The 19118-nt window shown below is 56.6% G+C and overlaps 1 protein-coding gene across 3 annotated transcripts in view; it reads left to right on the top strand.

Moving 5' to 3' along the window:
* PIK3C2B (phosphatidylinositol-4-phosphate 3-kinase catalytic subunit type 2 beta) overlaps positions 1-19118 on the top strand; it is a 76391-nt gene that overhangs the window by 38230 nt on the left and 19043 nt on the right. For 2 of the 3 annotated variants that reach the window (XM_036343407.1, XM_036343408.1), the window contains 16 exons: positions 325-436; positions 559-638; positions 981-1044; positions 2402-2548; positions 3142-3175; positions 4304-4499; positions 5729-5851; positions 9467-9634; positions 10175-10286; positions 11411-11553; positions 12834-13022; positions 14398-14491; positions 14637-14731; positions 15339-15519; positions 16523-16630; positions 17267-17359. In XM_036343407.1, the coding sequence (XP_036199300.1) occupies positions 325-436; positions 559-638; positions 981-1044; positions 2402-2548; positions 3142-3175; positions 4304-4499; positions 5729-5851; positions 9467-9634; positions 10175-10286; positions 11411-11553; positions 12834-13022; positions 14398-14491; positions 14637-14731; positions 15339-15519; positions 16523-16630; positions 17267-17359 (1939 nt within the window). The remainder of the gene's footprint in view (positions 1-324; positions 437-558; positions 639-980; positions 1045-2401; positions 2549-3141; positions 3176-4303; positions 4500-5728; positions 5852-9466; positions 9635-10174; positions 10287-11410; positions 11554-12833; positions 13023-14397; positions 14492-14636; positions 14732-15338; positions 15520-16522; positions 16631-17266; positions 17360-19118) is intronic. The other variant, XM_036343409.1, reaches the window with a different exon arrangement.

The following is a 19118-nucleotide window of genomic DNA, read 5'->3' as shown; positions in this document are numbered from 1 at the left end:
AGAAGTCCCTTGGATCCCCCCGCACCAGAAGTTCCGACCTGGAAGGAACCCCTGATAACATACAGGCAATATGTACCTGGGAAAGCCAGTGTTTGTACAGACTAAGGGTCCAGTGTAGTAGGTGGCTTTCCGTTTAGACAGACCTCTGCTCGGTCCCCAACCTCTGCCGTGACATTGCCAGGAGCCACGGTAGGAGACACAGCACAAGTACGACCTCTGGGTCGCCTCCCGCCCTCCTGTTTCTCTCTCCCCGGGGCTCAGGTCTACATCACCTTCCCCACTGAGTTCCCGGGATGCTAATGGTCTGTCCCTCTGTCCCTCCAGCAAGCAGGCCCTGGGCAGCCATGAGTACATTCAGTACTGCCGAAAGTTTGACATTGACATCCGGCTACAGTTGATGGAGCAGAAATCCATACGCAGCGACCTGGCCCGGACGGTTCGTGTGGGGGCGGCGGGGTAGCAGAGGGTGACACGGAGCACGTTTAGTGGGAGTGGGGTAGGAGCTCGGGGTCGGGGTGCAGGCGCCGCCCCTCCCTGAACCGGGCACTTGTTACGCAGGTGAATGATGACCAGAGCCCCTCCACTTTGAACTACCTCGTCCATCTGCAAGAGAGGCCCGTCAAACAGACCATCAGCAGGTGAGAGTGGTGCCCTCTGGGGTTTGGGCCCAGCAGGAGCTCTGAGGGGAGCCCAGCAGATACCCTTGCCTGCCTTACGGGGAGGGCCCCCACTCCAGCTGTTACATCTCTGCCCTCTAGTACTTGGCCATCATGCCCCGAGTGACCAGTGGCGAAGTACAGAGGACTGGCCGTCCTTGAGTCTTCATGGGACGCATGGAAGGGTTGGGAACGCCTGTAATCCAGTCAGATTCCCGAGCTGTGGGAAAGGAGGGAGAGAATGGGTTGGCCAGTACATGGCAGGGGCGAGGGGGGTGCGGTCCTAACTTCTCCTACGACTTTTCCCTGCCCCCAACTTCCTAGGCAGGCCCTGAGTCTCCTGTTTGACACTTACCACAACGAGGCGGATGCTTTCCTATTGGCTGATGTGAGTACAGATCCTGGGGTGGCCCTGCTGCCCAGAGCTTCACCCCATCTCTCCCCCCGTCCTCCTGGGACCAGCCAACCCTAGAAGGGATCTGGCATAGACACTGCAAGTCTCTCAGGAGAGCACTTCTTTTCATTCCCCTGGCTCACGGGCAAACCAACAAGACTGCTGGCTGTTGGGTGGCTGGCGAGTGTGTGTGGAGGGGGGTTCTGCTCCTTGTAGAAGTGGGTCAGGAACCGTGTCCCCGATCCCTGCCCCTGGAGTGGGGCGTCTCCAAAGCTAAGGGACATGGAGTGGGCGCCCAGCCGCTGCCCTTGAATGTGCATTGGAGCGTGTCCCGGAGGAAGGAATGCCCAGGGACCTCTGATTAGAGAAGCTCTGAGGCTCTGGTGTCACGGGAGGAGGTGGAGGGTCCCGGAGGCAAGGCGGGGCCAGGGAGCTCCTTGCCTGGATTCACAGGGGTTTGAAGCCTCAAAACCATGATCATAAACACTTGTCCCAAATGTCATGAAGCTAACGGAAATCAGATAGGGATCTGCAAAACAGTCCTCGTCTCATGATTCAGTCAGCAGTGGCCATGGACTCGTCCCTCGTGGGGAGCTCAGCACTGTACCCCGTTCAGACCTCTCCCCCATGCCAGAACCCCTTCTCCAGCGGCCTCTGCTTGCTCACTTCCTGTGATGAGGGGGTAGTTCTCTGAGCCCCTTTTCTGCACTGGCCCGGCCCTATGATACTGCTCTGGAATAGTAACGTGAAACTATTCGTAGACAGAATGGGATGGTGATGAGTTAGTTAACCAAGGGCCCTGGGAGAGGAATAGAGAGGGGACTGGCCAGGGAAGGCTTTGGGAGAGGGTTGGATTTCAGCTGGTCCATGATTTGAATGGATACAGTCATCAGGGCAGGACAGGAAGGAATTCCAAATGAGAAAACTGCAGGAGCCGAAGTGCAGGGGCGGAGGGGTGGGGAGAGGGAGGGGCGAGAGGGTGCGGCTGGCACTCTGTGATACTGAGATGAGGTCAGTCTAGAAATTCTAGGTGGTCAGATGAGAAATAAGACCGTGGGCAAGTGGTGCCTCCGTGTGGTCTCGGTGACCCCTTCCTGTTCCCTGTGGACGCCTCGAGGGAGCCCCGTGTGTGTCTGTATGGTACAAGGAGGCTGTAGCTGGGAGTGAGAGGAGGCTCAGGGACACGGCTGAGAGAACTGGGGAGCATCGCTCATTTCATCAGTAGGAGCCATTATTCGCCGATGTTGGATGTTTGAAAACAAAGCGCGGATTCCGCTATTACTCCTGCGGGTCCTGAGCCCACACTCCTCCCAGCCAGAGCCTGGCAGCCTCACTGTCCCTCCCCTCACAGGGGGACTTCCCGCTGAAGGCTGACCGGGTGGTCCAGTCCGTCAAGGCCATCTGCAACGCCCTGGCTGCCGTGGAGACCCCCGAGATCACCAGTGCCCTCAACCAGCTGCCCCCCTGCCCCTCCCGCCTGCAGCCTAAAATTCAGAAGGTAATGGGCCCAGAGCGCGAGCATGGGGAAGGAGGAGAGGAAAACTCACAAGCAACCGGGTAGTTAGCTGTCTAGCTACTGAGAGGCTCTTCTCTCCATCTTTCATTTTGAATAGTTTAGCCAGAAGAGTTCTGGGAAATGGGTCCCAAATGTGTCCCCTCTTACAGAGGTTGAGGGTGGGCTTGGGTCTGCCCCCTGGGACTGATTGCGGGAGCCCAGACCAGCACCCGGCTTTCCTCACCACCACCGAGGCATTGCCTGGCAGTTTGCCTGCCATCAGGGTGCAAACCCAAACTTCCCCGAGCCAGGGGCTCCGGGGCTCCACAGCCTGACAGGTACCAGGCCAGCAGTGCAGTGGCCCGAGGGCTAGAGGACCTCATCTGGGTGGACACGATGACTTTATCCCTGGTCTGGCTCACTCTGTCCATTACATGGATCTGGGACAGACCATGACCTTGTCTTCCCTGGGAAACTCTGCTCCTCCAACTTCAGTCCTGTCGGGTCCAGATGAGCCAGCTGTGAAAAGCCCTTCTGCCAGCTGTGCCGGCAAAGGCTGTGGCCCTGAAGCCCCTCCCTCTCCTTTTCCCCAACAGGACCCCACTGTCTTGGCTGCCAGGGAAAACCGAGGTAAGAGAGCTGCTCTGTCTGTGTCCAGGAGGGGCAGGTAAACACTGCAGACTCTGCCCGATTCCTTCTTCTCCCCGCCGCCCACCCCACCCCCCCCATCCCCCCGGCCCCCCGCAACTGCAGGGTCCAAGTCTGCCTCTGTGTGTGTGTGTGTGTGCACGCGCGCACGCCTACATGACGCATGCACACAGCTGGAGATCACCAGTGTTTCTTTCCACAAATGTGTCCTCATCATTTTTACTAGTTGTTCCCGTGGTCTCCCTGGGAGATGGTGATGAGGTGGTGTAAGTGTGAGAGTGGGAGGGGCAGTCATGCAGTTACCCGGGGCTCCAAAGGGAAACTCTCCCTTGAGGAGGTTGTAATTATTCTCTGAGTGTCCCATAACCCCTGTTTCTGAGTTAGGATGAGCCTGGGGAGAAGGAGGTAAAGAATTTTTCATGAGCCCTAGCTGGCTTGGCTAAGTGGATAGAGCGTCGGCCTGTGGACTGAAGGGTCACGGGTTCAATTCCGGTCAAGGGCATATGCCTGGGTTGTGGGCTCGGTTCCCAGTTGGGAGGCGTTCAGGAGGCAGCCAATCAATGATTCTCTCTCATCATTGATGTTTCTCTCTCTCTCCTCCTTTCCTCTCTGAAATCAATAAAAATATATATTTTTTAAAAAAGAATTTTTCACGAGGATTCCCCCTTGTGTCTTTCAAGCAGAACTTTGCCCTACGAAGCCCATATTTTGGGATTTTTGGTCAGTGATTCCCAGTCTTTTGGGTTTTATGGACCAATAAAATGTGCCCAAAAATATTATTTTGAGGACCAACATAGAAATTGCCATCTTCTATTTTGCCAAGCAATGACTTTTTAAAAGTAACTGATCGTTATGATTCCCGCTATTTCCTAAAAGGACATTTCACATTAAATACGTTGCAATATGTAAAGTAAGGAGAATGTTTACATTTCCTATCTGTCATTTTCGGAGAAGCTTTCTTCTCATTTCACTGCTGACAGGGTCACAGCTGTTAGAAAAGCAACGGGCATTTGGGGACTGTTTCCTGGGGTTTTCCATCGCAACCAGCACAGGGGCAACCGTGGGGCCAGCGGAGGCCTCACCACCTCCCCTCTGACCCCTTCCTTTCAGAGAAGGTCATGGAGGCCCTGACCGCGGCCATCCTGGACCTAGTGGAGCTGTACTGCAACACGTTCAACGCAGACTTCCAGACGGCAGTGCATGGCAGCCACCGGCACGACCTGGTCCAGGAGGCCTGCCACTTCTCCGGGCCGCTGGCCTTCACGGTCTATGCCACCCACCGCATCCCCATCACCTGGGCCGCCAGGTGAGCCGGGCTGATGGCCTAGAGGGAGGAGCAGAGTGTGGCTTTCAGACGGCTTCTCCCACTGCCCTACGTTTATAGTCTCTGGCAGCGGTTCTCAACCTTCCTAATGCCGCAGCCCTTTAATACAGTTCCTCATGTTGTGGTGACCCCCGATTTCATTGTTACAACTTGAACATAATGAAAGCATAGTGATTCATCACAAAAACAATATGGAATTATATGTGTGTTTTCTGATGGTCTTAGGTGACCCCTGTGAAAGGGTCGTTCGACCCCCAAAGGGGTCGCGACCCCCGGGTTGAGAACCGCTGGACTATGGCATCATGGTGCACGGTGGCTGAGAGGGAGCAGCAAGTACCTGAGGGGACATGGGCTGGGACATCCTGGAGGAGAGAAAAGGTCTCCTAGGAAATGTTGCGTTGGGCAGATCTGCCATTGCCTCTCAGTGCTGGCTCGGGGCTGGCTGCATAGGCATCCCTGCCCCCTCCCATCCAAGGCCAGCTGATGGAGACTTGGTGACAGATGGCCGCTTCCCAGAGCCAGTGCATGCCCCTGGGCCAATGACTGCGCTCCCCTGCAGATGCACGGGGGAGGGGCGGGGGCAGGCGATGACCCTTTGTCTGGCCTGCAGCGGTGGGTGTGGAGAGGCGCCTTCAGTTGGTAAATCCTCAGCTCAGGGTCCCCAGCATCCAAGGCCTGGGGGAATAGGCATTCGGCTCCTCCCCGCTGCCTGCCCCTCCCTCCCCTTCTCTCTTTGTTCCTCACTTAATGTATTCCTTTAGGCGACTGACAGAGAACAAAGGAGGCGGCCTGGGAAACCAGGGCCTTCTCTGACCTCCTCTGTCAGGCACCTGTCATGAGCCACAGGGACCCCCATGTGCTGGCATTCAAGTGGGCAGATGTCGTTTCCATCCCCCACCCTTCTCACCTGCGCATGTGCACACTCGTACCCGGATCCTGACGGGCAGGAGCGGCCTGGAAGGAGGGGCTGCATGGAGCAGCCATGGCCCAGCATGGAGCCTGAAGCTGGGCAGAGGGATCCAGATGGAGCTGTGTCTCCACGCGCACTTCCGCAAAGCCGATTTGGCTGTCCCGTCCCCTGACCCCACCTCACAGTCCCCAGACCCCCCCCCCCCCCCCAGGAGTTTGACGGAGGGAAATGGAGTTTGGCGTGGGTGGGGGACTGAGATGGGGTTTGGAGCTGAGTCCTGACCTGCTCCCTTCCCCTGTAGCTATGAAGACTTCTACCTCTCCTGCTCCCTCAGCCACGGTGGCAAGGAGCTGTGCAGCCCCCTGCAGACCCGGAAGGCTCACTTCTCCAAGTACCTCTTTCACCTCATCATCTGGGACCAGCGGTAAGCCCTCCCCAGGCTCTGCAATGCACCAGGCGTGTCACCCACTAACCAAACAGTCATTCGACCTCTTGCGTCTCCATTTCCCTAACTCTTAAGTGCGGTCACGCATAGCTTCTACCCCTCAAGCTGTTAGGAGACTCCAAAGAGAAGTACCCTTGCAGGCTCTTGGTGAACGATGAAGGGTCATATACAGCGGTAGTTAGTTGGTAGGTTCAATGGTAATTCATTGTTTTGGTCTTGTCTTTCTTAAAAGGTTTCACTGACTTTTCTTCCCCTAGTTTCCACCGAATAGAGGGGACTGATAGGTGAGAAAGGGGGGTTGTCTAGTGGAAAGAGCAATGGGCTTGAAGCCACAGTCCTTTGTTTCGGCCTCTCTGTGCCTCAGTTTCTCAAAACGTAAAGCGGGGACATCTGTTGGACTCGTTGGCAGTTTTGGCGCTGACATGGGTAGGTAAGTTATAAATCTGAAACTGTAAGCCCCAAATAGCATTCATCAGCATTTATCAACAGTGATTTGCTGCCGGGAAGGTAGGCGTCAGCCGGGCAAAGCAGGAAGGAAATGGAGGCGAAGACGCCTCGAGTGGTGGCAGGTGCTTGCCTGCCCGGTCTCTCCGGGCTGCACTCTGCCCTCGCAGATGGGCAGACACCCTTGTTTGCTGCCAGGTTCACTTCCCCAAACTGCCTGCAGCTGAGTGTTTGTTTATTTGCAGAGCAGAACTGCTGCTTCAGAATTTGCAGTGCACGGTAGAGAGACTGAGAAAGGTCCTTGGGAAGGTCTTACTCGCTGATGAGAAATAAGGCCAAGGGAGCCGGAGTCGACAGATAGCCTGTGGACGTGCTGGGAGGCGGGGTCACGTTATAGATGGACAGCTGGGGAGGCAGGCCCTTCCTCCTGTGGTCACACTGTAATTCTTAGAGCAATGAAGGTGTGAACAAGATGGCGCGTTAGTGGCTCGTGACTTTCAGCATCCCCTTGGCATTCATTCTCTGGCCTAGTTACTTCCGCTGTCAAGGGACAGGGGGTGGGGGGGGCGGGGGGGGCGGGGGGGTTGGGTATACAGTACTCCAGGCCAGGCAGACCCTACAGCATTGCCCTTAGACCAGCGGTTCTCAACCTGTGGGTCGCGACCCCTTCGGCGGTCGCACGACCCTTTCACAGGGGTCGCCTAAGACCATCCTGCATATCAGATATTTACATGACGATTCATAACAGCAGCAACATTACAGTGATGAAGTAGCAACGAAAATAATTTTATGGTTGGGTCACAACATGAGGAACTGTATTTAAAAGGCCAGAAGGTTGAGAACCACTGACATAGATCCTGTCCCCAGAGTATCAGAGGCCCAGAGGTAGCAGGCCTGCCCTCCCTCTGCCGGTCCTGCCTTCGCCTGCCTACTCCCTGGGTCTCATTTTGCTCCCTGTCTGAGATTCCTGCCTGGAATCCCAAAGGGCTGGTCCCACCTGGCGCCTCATGGAGGGTGTCCTCTCAGCACTGCCCATGCAGATGCCCCAGGAGACCTGTTGGCACCTTCCTGGTGAAGGCCGAGGCATTGGGAGAAGACGCTGCGGTGAAAGGTTCAGGCTTTTGAGTTTCGTCGTCCTCCCATCCTTACTGTAGGTGCAGCCGTGGGCAGGTCATTCACCCTAAATGGACATGGTAATAAGACCCACCTAGAGGATTATGGGACATGGCCAATAAAGTCCTTGGCGCCATGCCTAGCGCTTCTTCTCCGTCTTCTTAGCTCGGGGAGCCCTCTCAGGTCCCATTCCAAGTGACTGACACGGTGATTGTGACACACGAGGACACGTGTGCACGGGAATACCTGTAGAGCCCGCTTCTCGGAGCCGTAGCCACAGTGTCGCAGCGCAGAAAGCACACAGACCATGCATACGTCACACGGGTGAAGCTGTGTGTTCCTTTTTACTGATGAGAAAAGGAGGTGCAGAGGTCTGAGTCGTTGCCCTAGGCTGTGAGTGGCTGGACCAGAGCTGGAACAGCACACCCCAGGACCCCTTCCTGGAGGAGGAGGCCCTTTTATATGGGTGTGATGTTGAGGAATGGGTTCCAGGGAGGAGGGTCAGAGCTGCAGATTCAGAACTCCGTGGCTTGAACTCCTACTGATGATCCTGACCGACGCCTGGTGGAATACCAGATGCACTCAAGGACTGAGCAGAGGGGCCCTGGCTGGTTCGAGGGGTTATGGTTTCAGTTAGAAAGTTTCCTCGCTCCCTTTTTCCTCTGACAGGAGGCTGGATGCCTCTTCTTGGGTGAAAAGAGAGGGACCAGGCCCAGCTCCCTCTGCTCTCTGCTGGGGGGTCAGCTGCTCCTCTCTCCCACTGCACTAGTGCGGGGATCAGCTAATTCTCAAAATAGGTCGGCAGCCGTGCTCTGCCACCCCAGCCAAGCCCCAGCCTGGCACGGCCCGTGGCTGCTGGAGGGGCCCTAATTATAGCTGTGTCCACACCCCCACCACCACCACCACCAGGCAGCTGGGACAGTCTCTAGTGGGAGGGAGGGAGCGCCTCACTTGGGTGGCGAGGAGAGTCCCCTGGGGGACTGAGGGGCAGTGTGGAGGGAGGCTGCTTCATCGGGAAACTGCTGACCGTGGGGTGGCCGCTCTGCTTCTGCTTCTGTGCCCTCTGGCATAGAAGCCGATGGGCCCTGGGCCAGCCAGAAGGGCGTGACAGTGTGGGCTTTGGCCCAGGGACAGCTTTCCAGAAAGGTAATGTAAATGCCCTCCCTCTCTTTCCACAGCTCTCCCTCACCCCACCCTGCTCCTTATCCTGGACGCCCAGGGAGTGGCCGGTGATTCAGGCCCAGGGGCCTGGGAGAGAACATCTGGGCCTGGGCGGTGGTGGCGCGGGCTTGCCTGTCTCAGCTCTTTTGCCCCCCCGCCCTCCCCCGCCACCCCACTCTGAGAAGCCCCTTCTCTTTATCCCTTTGGCTTTGAAAATGCTTGGGGAGAACAAACCATCTGTGTTCCCAGGGTCAGGAGAAGGGGACGGGGTGAGAGAAGGGACGGGGCGAGGAGAAGGGGACAGGAGAAGACGACAGGTGACAGGTGGAGGACTGTGGGGGAGGGTGGACCGCGGGCGGGTTGCTCTCACAGCGATGCGGGGAGGGTGGGCTTGTTAAACGGACAAGGACTGTCCCGGGAGCAGCTTCCTGGCGGCCCTCTGCGGAAATCCTCACGCGGGAAGGCGCGTGGCTTACAGTGCGGGGCACGTAGTCACCTGGACTCAGAGGGCTCTGGGCAAGTGCGTTTTGTCTGGTCACCATGGGTGGCCCCCAAATTAGGGACGCTTGCCTCACCTTTCTGAGAGGCTGCAGAGATACCCACCGTACGTGCTCCTGGGAGCACCCAGTGCAGGGTTAGCCTCCAGTCGGGACTGTTCTGCTCCTGCCGGAGGCTCCCCCACCCTCCCCCACAGTCCTCCGCCTGTCACCTGTTGCCTTCTCCCCATTCCCTCCTCCTAAACCCTGGGACACAAGGCCTCCCCATGCCCATGTCCTGAGAGGGAGGCCGAGTCCTCAGCCGCACGGCACTTCCTGGGCTGCCTGTCCCTAGAAGCCCCCTGGCAGCACCCCCTCATGTTGCTTCCTGTTCTCCTAGGATCTGCTTCCCAGTGCAGGTGAACCGGCTGCCCCGGGAGACACTGCTGTGCGCCACTCTCTATGCTCTGCCCACCCCCCCACCGGGGAGCTCCTCCGAGGCCGGGAAGCAGCGGCGGGTGCCTGAGGCCCTGGGCTGGGTCACTACCCCTCTCTTCAACTTCAGGCAGTAAGTGAGCCCCAGGGCGTGGCTTCTTGGCCTTGGAGGGAAAGGAGAGTAGACAGGGGCCTGGCTGTCGCACTGGCCATTGCCTGTCGGGGGGTGTTAGCCATGAGGGGCTCACGGGTAGAGTCCAGAGGGTCCCAGTCCTGGTGGGAAGGACCGAGGCACCGGACAGTGACCAGCTACTGGGCGGGACTGGTGGCACAGTACTGGTGGGGAGGGGCATGGAAATGCAATGCTTGGCTCACTTGCCTTGTCCTTGAAGGACCTTAAAGGTCATCTTAGTTCAGAGCTCTCCCTCAGGAAGGCACCCCTGCCCCCAGGTCACCCATACCAGGGTGTGGAGAACTCAGAAAGGCCTCCTGGGAGCGGGCACTCTCCTGGGACTTGGAAGAAGAAAAAGGCTGAGGTGTAGGGGGAGAATGAGAGAGGATTTGGGTAGGGGCTTCAAGTCAAAAAGGCTGATCTTTGGACGGGAGGGCAGGAGGAAAACCATGTCCTTAGCCACTGGGTTTGTTGGCTCATCCCCGCTTCCATCCTCCTCAGTGTCCTGACCTGTGGCCGGAAGCTCCTGGGCTTATGGCCAGCAACGCAGGAAAACTCCAGTGCCCGTTGGAGCACTCCAAACTTCCACCAGCCCGACAGCGTCATCCTGCAGGTGAGAGCCGGCCCCACCCACAGCACCGCACCAGAGCCAGCTCCAAGTTCTCCCTTGCGTTTGGGCAGGATGGAGGAGAAAGTCCTGGGACTTTGGGCACGGGATGGTGATGTGGCTGAGCAGCTGGATGAATGTGGTTAGGCTCGGGGTGGGAGGATGAGTTCTATGGAATCTGTGTCCCATCTCCTGGAGGTTAACGTTGATTTGAAGGAGCCTGAAGGCAGGGCCTGAGACCCTCCCCCCCATGCTCACTTCTTGGAGTCTCTTGTATTGAACCCTAAGTGTGGTGAGACCTTAGCTGTCCCCTCTTGGGGCTGAGGGAAGCCCTCCCGGCAGCAGTCACTCAGGGCTCTCGCAGCCCACAGACTCATGGGGACAGGAGGAGCTGGTCAGGACCCAGGTCTGGTTACTAGTTCCCGGCTCCCCTTCTGTGGTCATGAGATACCAAAGTGGGCGTGAATGAGATAGAATGGTAAGGAATGGAAGCTTCGGGAGGCGGGCGTTTTGTCTGTCTTATTTACTCCTCCATGCCCAGGGCATAGGACAACGCCTGGTGCATAGCAGGGTTCAGTAAACATTTGCTGAATGAGGGGACATAGAGCTCTATTGAGAACTGACTCACTCAGCTCCAGCATCCATTTAGGAGGACGATCATCTGGCCGCATAGAGCAGGGACCCAGGATCCCAGGACCCCAGGCTGGAGCGTGGGTCAGGCCCTCCCCTCCAATGTGTCTGACTCTTGTCAGGCATCAGCGCCCTCCAGGGCCTCACGGAGGCTCCAACCTCGGCTTCGAGACTCCTAGTGGCTCATCCTGGGGACACTTCTGAGTTCTGGCCTGAGGCTGGCCCCTCGCCTAGATGCAGCCCAGCCCAGCCTTTCCTCCCCTGCCCGTTTTTATTTCTCTCTTCATTTCCTTCTTTTATTTTGCTGGAAGTCACAGCTGAAAGGGACTTGAGAGAGCACCACCTTGAACGGGGTTATTTTATAAACAAACACCCTGAGGGTAAGCGAGCGAGGGAGGGAGGCAGGACACGGGCGTGTGAGAGAGGAGCTGGAGACGCGAGGAGGCACCCGCTCTCACCTGCCTCTTCTCTCTCCTTGCTTCTCTGCTGCCACCCCCCAGATCGACTTCCCCACCTCGGCCTTCGACATCAAGTTCACCAGCCCCTCTGGAGACAAGTTCAGCCCCTGCTATGAGTTTGGCAGCCTCCGGGAGGAAGACCAACGCGCGCTTAAAAACATCATGCAGAAGGAGTGCCTGTACTGGTGAGGCCCAGGGCACCCCCACGTGTGGCACAAGCCCCCCCAAGTCTGCCACGTCCTGTCTGACCTCTCACCTCCCAGCTCCATGTCCTTGTCCTGCTTTGGGAGTAGAGGTGGGATAGGGTGGGCATTACCACCTGGGCAGGAAGTGGTGGGGAGAGGGTTCTGCTGATGGCAGCCCCAGGCCTTTTTGACTCTAGGCAAAGTGGAGCGGTCAGGGTCAGGGTCAGGGTCAGGGTCAGGAAGGTAGAAACGCCCATCCCCGCGCTGGGAAGTTGGCCCGGACTCAGCTTGCCGTGAGGACCGGAGCTCTGCCCCACGCTGCAATAAGCTGTCTACTGCGTACTGTGACTGCCCCCCGGCCCCCACCTCCTGTCCCTGCGATACCCACAGTCGGGCCCTGTCACTTTCCAAAAGGGATCAGGTGTCACGGCAAATGGGCAGCTCTCAGGGGGAAGCGGGTCCAAGCTGATCTCATCCTTGGGCCACTTCTCTCACCAGGATCAGAGAAGGGGGTGGAGGAATCAGGACCGGGAGGAGCTGGTGGGATGCCTGCCCTCTCTGTACCTCTCCGGCTCCTGCACTGCCCTGTGCATGCTGTGGGAGGGGAAACAGACAGAGACCGGACCATCTCTCTCCTTCCTGTCCACCCCCCACCCACCCTGCTCCCCGCCCCCCAGTGCAGCCAGACTAGCTGCGTGGCTGCAGCCCTCCCCTCCCCCACTCCTCTGCTGGACCCCTGGCTTCATTAGTCCCTCAGCTCCCTTCTCCCATTAGACACCTGATCTCAGGCAAGACCTAATTAGCTGCAGGTCCCATAAAACCTCCAGCTGGCCCCAGAAAGCCCCAGGATGCCTCTGAGCTGCCCAAACCCTGCCATGTGGGGACCACCGCCCTCTGGCGGCTCTGCTTGAGAGTGGCACCCTATAGGGCATCCTTAGGAGGAGGAGCACATTCCCTGCCGCTGGCCCTGCATTCAGCCTCCGGTCTGAGAAGTCCAGAGTCAGCAGCCAAGAGGAGGTTTGGGCCCCGGTTCCCTTACACATTGCAGTCACCTAGGCATCTTTTAAAAATGCCAACGTCACTTCCCCAGGCATTCCGAGCGCATTGGTAAGGGCCCTGGCCCGGGCATGCGGCTTTCACAAAGCTCCTCGGTGACTGTCATGGGCTGCAGAGTCGGGGAAGCACAGCATTGGAGAGCGTGTAGCATTCCGTTGACGAGCAAGGGCCCTACCCTCGGCTGACTGTTCTCTCTCACCTCCCCCTGCTCCCCGCACCCCCAGGCTCGCGGATGCTGACAAGAAGCGCCTGTGGGAGAAGCGATATTATTGCCACTCCGAGGTGAGCTCACTTCCCCTGGTGCTGGCCAGCGCCCCCAGCTGGGAGTGGGCTTGCCTGCCCGACATCTATGCCCTCCTGAAGCAGTGGACCCACATGAACCACCAGGATGCCCTGGGGCTCCTACATGCCACGTGAGTTGTAAACCCGCGCCCTGGGAAAGCCAGGGCATGGCACTGCCCCCGCTGCCCTGAGCCAGCCCTGGAGAAAGTGGCAAAGTGGGGCTGAAATTCGGCGCTTCCCCATTCTCCTTTTCCGCTTTGTCTTTGCCTCATTTCCTCCCAATGTTATGGTAAGAACATTTCTCAAACACATAACAAAAATGAACACGTTACAGTGAACATCCATCTACCCACCACCTGGATTCTAACCACTCGCCTTTATTCTGTCTGCTATATTGTATGTATAGCCATCCATCCATCAGTCCATCTTAATCTTTACATTTTGATGTAAATTGCAGGCATCATAACACCCTCCTCAGTCCTTTAGCATGAATATCACTGACCAGCTCAATGTTTGCTTCTTTCTTTTGAGAGAGAATTTACACCTAAGGGACTGCCCCGGCCTCACGTGCACAGTTGCTGAGTTTGGTCAAGTGCACGCACCCATGCGGCCCAGACCTTCACATTTCGTTCCACTTTCACAGTCCCCTCTCCCCTCTGAAGGGTTTTCGGGGGCCACAAGGTTCCCAGTCTCAGACCACTGGACGGCCTCTCTCAGAGAATGCCCAGTATTCTTGGCTTCTTTCTCACCTTTCTGGAAATCACTCCCTCCTGTCTTGCCTTCGGGACTTTTTGAGGCAATGGCTTTGCTCTGCTAAACTAATTCTGCCAAAGGGTACAGGCTCATATGAAATTCCATGACTGTCTGTCATTCACCTGGAAGATCCGCAGTAACGGATGGTACCAGGACACAGTAGTGCCCAGCTGGTGTGGCTCAGTGGTTGAGCATTGGCCTATGAACCAGGAGGCCACAGTTCGATTCCCAGTCAGGGCACATGCCGGGGTTGCAGGCTTGATTCCCAGTGTGGGGGCGTAAGGCAGCCGATCAACGATTCTCTCTCATCATGGATGTTTCTACCTCTCTCTCCCTCTCCCTTCCTCTCTGAAACCAATGAAAATATATATATTTTTTAAAAAGACACAGTAATGCTTTAACCCTCACGAGGGCTCTTTGATGACGGGGATTTCTGGCGCAGTGGAGTCGGGAAAAGGTCCCTGGGAGTGGGACTGAGGACCGTGTCCTGTTTCCTTTAAGTCATACCAGGAAGGAGCATGACATCCCCCCTGTTCACCCGGGGCCTGAGTCCGCCTCTGACCGGGGGCAGGGCCATTCTTGAGGTTTCTAACCAGAGAAGGCGCTAAGGATGTTTTAAGGGCTTTGGCGGAGTCGGGGGGACATTGCCTTGTCTCTGCCTGCGCCTCTGAAGCTCAGGTGTGAGGGTGCTGGCCCGCTGCGGTGCCTCGGAGCCTGCGGCTTGGTGGTCAGGCGCTGGGCTCTGCTTCACAGCTTCCCGGACCAGGAGGTGCGGCGCATGGCGGTGCAGTGGATCGGCTCGCTGTCGGATGCCGAGCTGCTCGACTACCTGCCCCAGCTTGTGCAGGTGGGTGGACTGCCTGCCCTCCGGTTCCGGGGCCCCACCCCCGAGCCCCCATGTGGTCCGCATGCTGCCCCTCGGGACCAGGTGGAGATGGTGGTCGGTGTCGGTGACAGGCAGTCCCTGTAGCCTCATCCTCCCTCCTGAACAGGCCCTGAAGTACGAGTGCTACCTGGACAGCCCCTTGGTGCGCTTCCTCCTGAAACGGGCCGTCTCTGACCTGAGGGTGACTCACTACTTCTTCTGGTAAAACCGCCTGCAAAAGGGGCAGAGACGTGGGTCCTTTCCGCGGGATGTTCCACTCCCAGGCGCAGGGTGGCAGCCGAGCCTGCTGGGTTCCTGCATGTTGCTTTGGACCCCTTATGCTCAGGGGGTCTCGGTCCACTGCCCTGTAGCACAGTGAGGACCTTCCCTGGCCCTCCTTCCACCCACACATGGCAAAAAGAAAGCAGAAGCAGCCTGGCAGGTGTGGCTCAGTGGTTGATTGTTGACCCATGAACTAGCAGGTCATGGTTTGATTCCTGATCAGGGCACATGCCCGGGTTGCAGGCTCAATCCCCAGTGTAGGGTGTACAGGAGGCAACCAATCAATGATTCTCTCTCCCTCTCCCTTCCTCTCTGAAATCAATAAAATATTTTTTAAAAATAGAAAGGAGAAACAGATGCTGAGGGACCGTGAGCGCTACTTAAAGGCCAAGTGGGCCCGGGCTGGGCTACGGTGATGCCTTTGTGTATACAGAGCTGTTTTCCCTCCCAAGCTTGGGGTGGGTTTTCTAGAACTGGAGTGGGTTCTGACTGCCCCCCTTTGCCTGTGATCCCCTGAGTGGCCTGACCCCCACGCCTTTGCCTGCAGGCTGCTGAAGGACGGCCTCAAGGACTCCCAGTTCAGCATCCGTTACCAGTACCTGCTGGCGGCCTTGTTGTGCTGCTGCGGCAAGGGGCTGAGGGAGGAGTTTAACCGCCAGTGCTGGCTCGTCAACACCCTGGCCAAGCTGGCCCAGCAGGTCCGGGAGGCCACGCCATCTGCACGGCAGGTGAGTGGGGCGAGGCTGCTCCTACCATTTCCGGTCCGGGGCTTCTGCAGCCAGTCGTGAACTTCTCGGGCATCCTAACCAGCAGGATGGCACCTGATCCCTGATTTAGGGGATGAAGGACGTGACTCTCCCTGAGGTACAGGCCACACACTGACAGTCACGAGCTGGATAAAGCCCATGCATATGTTTTGTTTGGCCTGCGAAGTATCACAATGTTTATTGAACGTTTTGCCTTGAAGGCCACGCACCGGTGTATAAGCTGTTCGCTGCACAAGAGCACCCAGGCGGCGGGGGCAGGTGCGGGCTGGGATCCAGTCAGACTTTGTTCGCTGGGCTGCGAGCCACGACTCAAGGCTGCTGCCACTCAGAGAGGGCACCTTTATCTGTGTGCACACATGGGCTGTATTAGGCCAGCAGCGTGCCTGCTGCTAACATTAGAAAATGGAGAGATTATAAAGTCCAAATTGTTAGCTTTTCTTTACATATATATATATGTGTGTGTGTGTGTGTGTGTTTATTGATTTCAGAGAAGAAGGGAGATAGAGATAGAGAGATAGAGAGAGAGAGAGAGAAATATCAATGATGAGAGAGAATTATCTATCAGCTGCCTCCTGCATGCATCCTGGGCGCCCCGGCCGGGAATTGAACCATGACCTCCTGATTCATAGGTCAACACTCAACCACTGAGATAACACTGGCCGGGCCAAATTGTTAGCTTTTCTTGGCAACAGTCTGAGCAGCCTCTCCCCCGTGACCCGCAGCCTGGCCTCTCAGTGCTCTGGGGCCTGTTGTGAGCTGCTCTGTCATGCAGCCGCTTCCCAGGCTGGGTATGGGAGGGTGGTCTTCCTTCTCCATGGTCTCCCGGAGGTTGTCCATGCTCCTCAGGGGGCTGTTTCATACTAGTTCCTGCTGGGTGCCTGCCCTGGGGAGAGGCTTGGTTCTGAGTGGAGCTTAGGGGCCCTCCCCTCACCCCTCCTCCTTTGCCTCCTCCTGTCCCTCTCAGGGGATCCTCCGCACGGGCCTGGAAGAGGTAAAACAGTTCTTTGCCCTCAATGGCTCCTGCCGCCTGCCCCTCAGCCCCAGTCTGCTGGTTAAGGGCATCGTGCCCAGGGTGAGTGATCAGTGGGTTTGAGGCTCTCGGAGTGGGGAGGGCTCAGTGGAGGTGAGGTCCTTTCAGACCTGGTCATTGAGAAAAGTGAGGAAGAAAGGCATATTGGGGTCTCTCTCCCCAACCCTAATGCCTAGGGACTTTTGCCCGACAGCTGTGCCGGGTGGAGGATGGGGTGGGGGCTGGATAAGTGTCCTGTGATGTTGGGTTGAGGCCGGCTGGGGAAGCTGTCGTCTGTTATGGATGAATGTTCTCTGCTCCTGGCACTGCTTTAAGTGCTTCAGGCTGGTCATCGCATTTCATCCTCACGACTCTTATGAAGTCGCTCCTGTTGGGAGCCCCATTTCACAGAGGAGTAAACTGAGGTACAGAGGGAACACATGACTTTCCAGAAGTCACACAGCTCGGAAGTTGTGTGCAGAATGAACCAAAGGGATGAGAGATCAGGGGCTCGAGCTGAGCTCGGAACAAGCTGAATAGGCTTGGGCAGTCAGGAAGGAGGGGATGGGGATACCGAGGAAATCTGGAAGAAACCATGAGCAGGTGGACCGGCAGCAGCTGGACCCAAGTAGACCGGCCATTTTCCTTCCTGGGTGTGGACCACCCTGACCTCGCTCCCTCCCCTCTTTACCATGGCAGGACTGTTCCTACTTCAACTCCAATGCAGTCCCCCTCAAGCTCTCCTTCCAGAATGTGGATCCACTGGGGGAGAACATCAGAGTCATCTTCAAGGTGAGGACTTTCCCTCCGGCCTGGTGGGATGGAGGTGGGAGAGGGGAGCGGGGGAGGGAGCCCACAGGTGGCAGAAGCAGCCCCAGGCCAGTTCTCTTTCTGCTACTCTGTGCTATAATTTTATTTTACTTATTTAGTTATTTTTAAAATTGATCTTATTTATTTATTTTTTAAACCTATAGTTGAAAGTATTACATAGGTCCTCCTTCCCCTCCATTAGCCTCTTCCAGCCTGCTCCTCTCCCACCCCCCATGCTATAATCTATACTAATAAAAGGTAATATGCTAATTAGACTGGATAGACCTGATAGACCGGACATCTTCCCGATGTCCTCATGGACAAAGCCACAGTGGCTGCGAGGGCCGAGGAGGAGGGCAGGCAGCTGCAGTGGCTACGAGGGCCAAGGAGGGCCAGCAGCCAGCAGTGGCAGCAGTAGCTGGTGATGGGGATGGTGCCTTCCCCTGATTGGTCTGGTCGCCTCCCGCAGAGGGAGGCCAGACTGCAGCTTAGGCCGTCAATAGGACATCCCCTGAGGACTCCCAGACTGTGAGAGGTGGCAGGCTGGGCTGAGGGACCTCCCTCCAGTGCACCGGGCCTCTAGTATACATACATACATACACACACACACACACACACACATATATGTATATGTGTGTGTATATATATATATATATATACACATATATAGCCCATCTAATAATAGACAAACATGGTAATTGATTGTACCTTCGCTACGCCTCCCATTGGCTAATCAGTGTGATATGCAAATTAACCACCAACAAAGATGGTGGCTAATTTGCATATTGCAGGCAGATCCTGCTGTGCCACCCTGCCTGGGGCAGGCGACAGCAAGATCCCCAGCCGCTACCCAACCTAGCCCGGGATCCGGGCCTGCCTTGTGCGGCCCAGGTGGGCGGCAGCGCGATCCCGGGCCTGCCATGTGTGGGGCGGGGTGGGTGGGGTGGGTGGCAGCACGATCTGACTGGCCGCTTGACCCAGCGCGGGATCCGGGCCTGCCATCTGCGACCAGGGGAGACGAGGCAGACACCGCGGGATTGGGTGTGCCATCTGCCACCAGGGGAGTGGGCCTAAGCCAACAGGTGGTTATCTCCCGAGGGGTCCCAGACTGTGAGAGGGCACAGGTTAGGCTGAGGGACCCCCCACCCCACCACCAGTGCACAAATTATTGTGCACCGGGCTTCTAGTATATATATATATATATATATATATATATATATATATATAGGTATAGGTATAGGTATAGGTATAGGTATAGGTATAGGTATAGGTATAGGTATAGGTAGGGATGGACAAAAGTAGGCTTACAGTTGTGAGTACACGAAACAGTTTATTCTTGTATTATTATTATTATTATTTAATTATTCTATCACTTTTCCATACAACTATAAACCTACTTTTGCCCATATATATATATATATAGAGAGAGAGAGATAGATAGGTAGGTAGGTAGATAGATAGATAGATAGATAGATAGATAGAATGTGTGTAAGTTCTGAATCCAAGGTATAAACATTCAGGTTTTACAAAGGCTTGATGGTCAGGAGGGCTGCATGAAGGAGAGGACCTGACTTCAGTTCGATGGGAACGTGGGGTTGGGGAAGAGCCGGCACACCACATGCCCATCTCTGGTGGTTTGACGTGGTATGAGCTGAGTGGGCAGGTCAGAGGTGGAGAATGGGACAGGCCCTCCCTGTCACAGGAGCTGGATCCTCCTGGGAGACCTGGGAACCACGGGGGG

The sequence above is a fragment of the Myotis myotis genome, unplaced genomic scaffold (assembly GCF_014108235.1).
Source record: "Myotis myotis isolate mMyoMyo1 unplaced genomic scaffold, mMyoMyo1.p scaffold_m19_p_18, whole genome shotgun sequence".
NCBI lineage: Eukaryota > Metazoa > Chordata > Mammalia > Chiroptera > Vespertilionidae > Myotis > Myotis myotis.
Note: the sequence above shows the minus strand (reverse complement) of the source record. Positions and strands in the feature narration are given on the sequence as shown.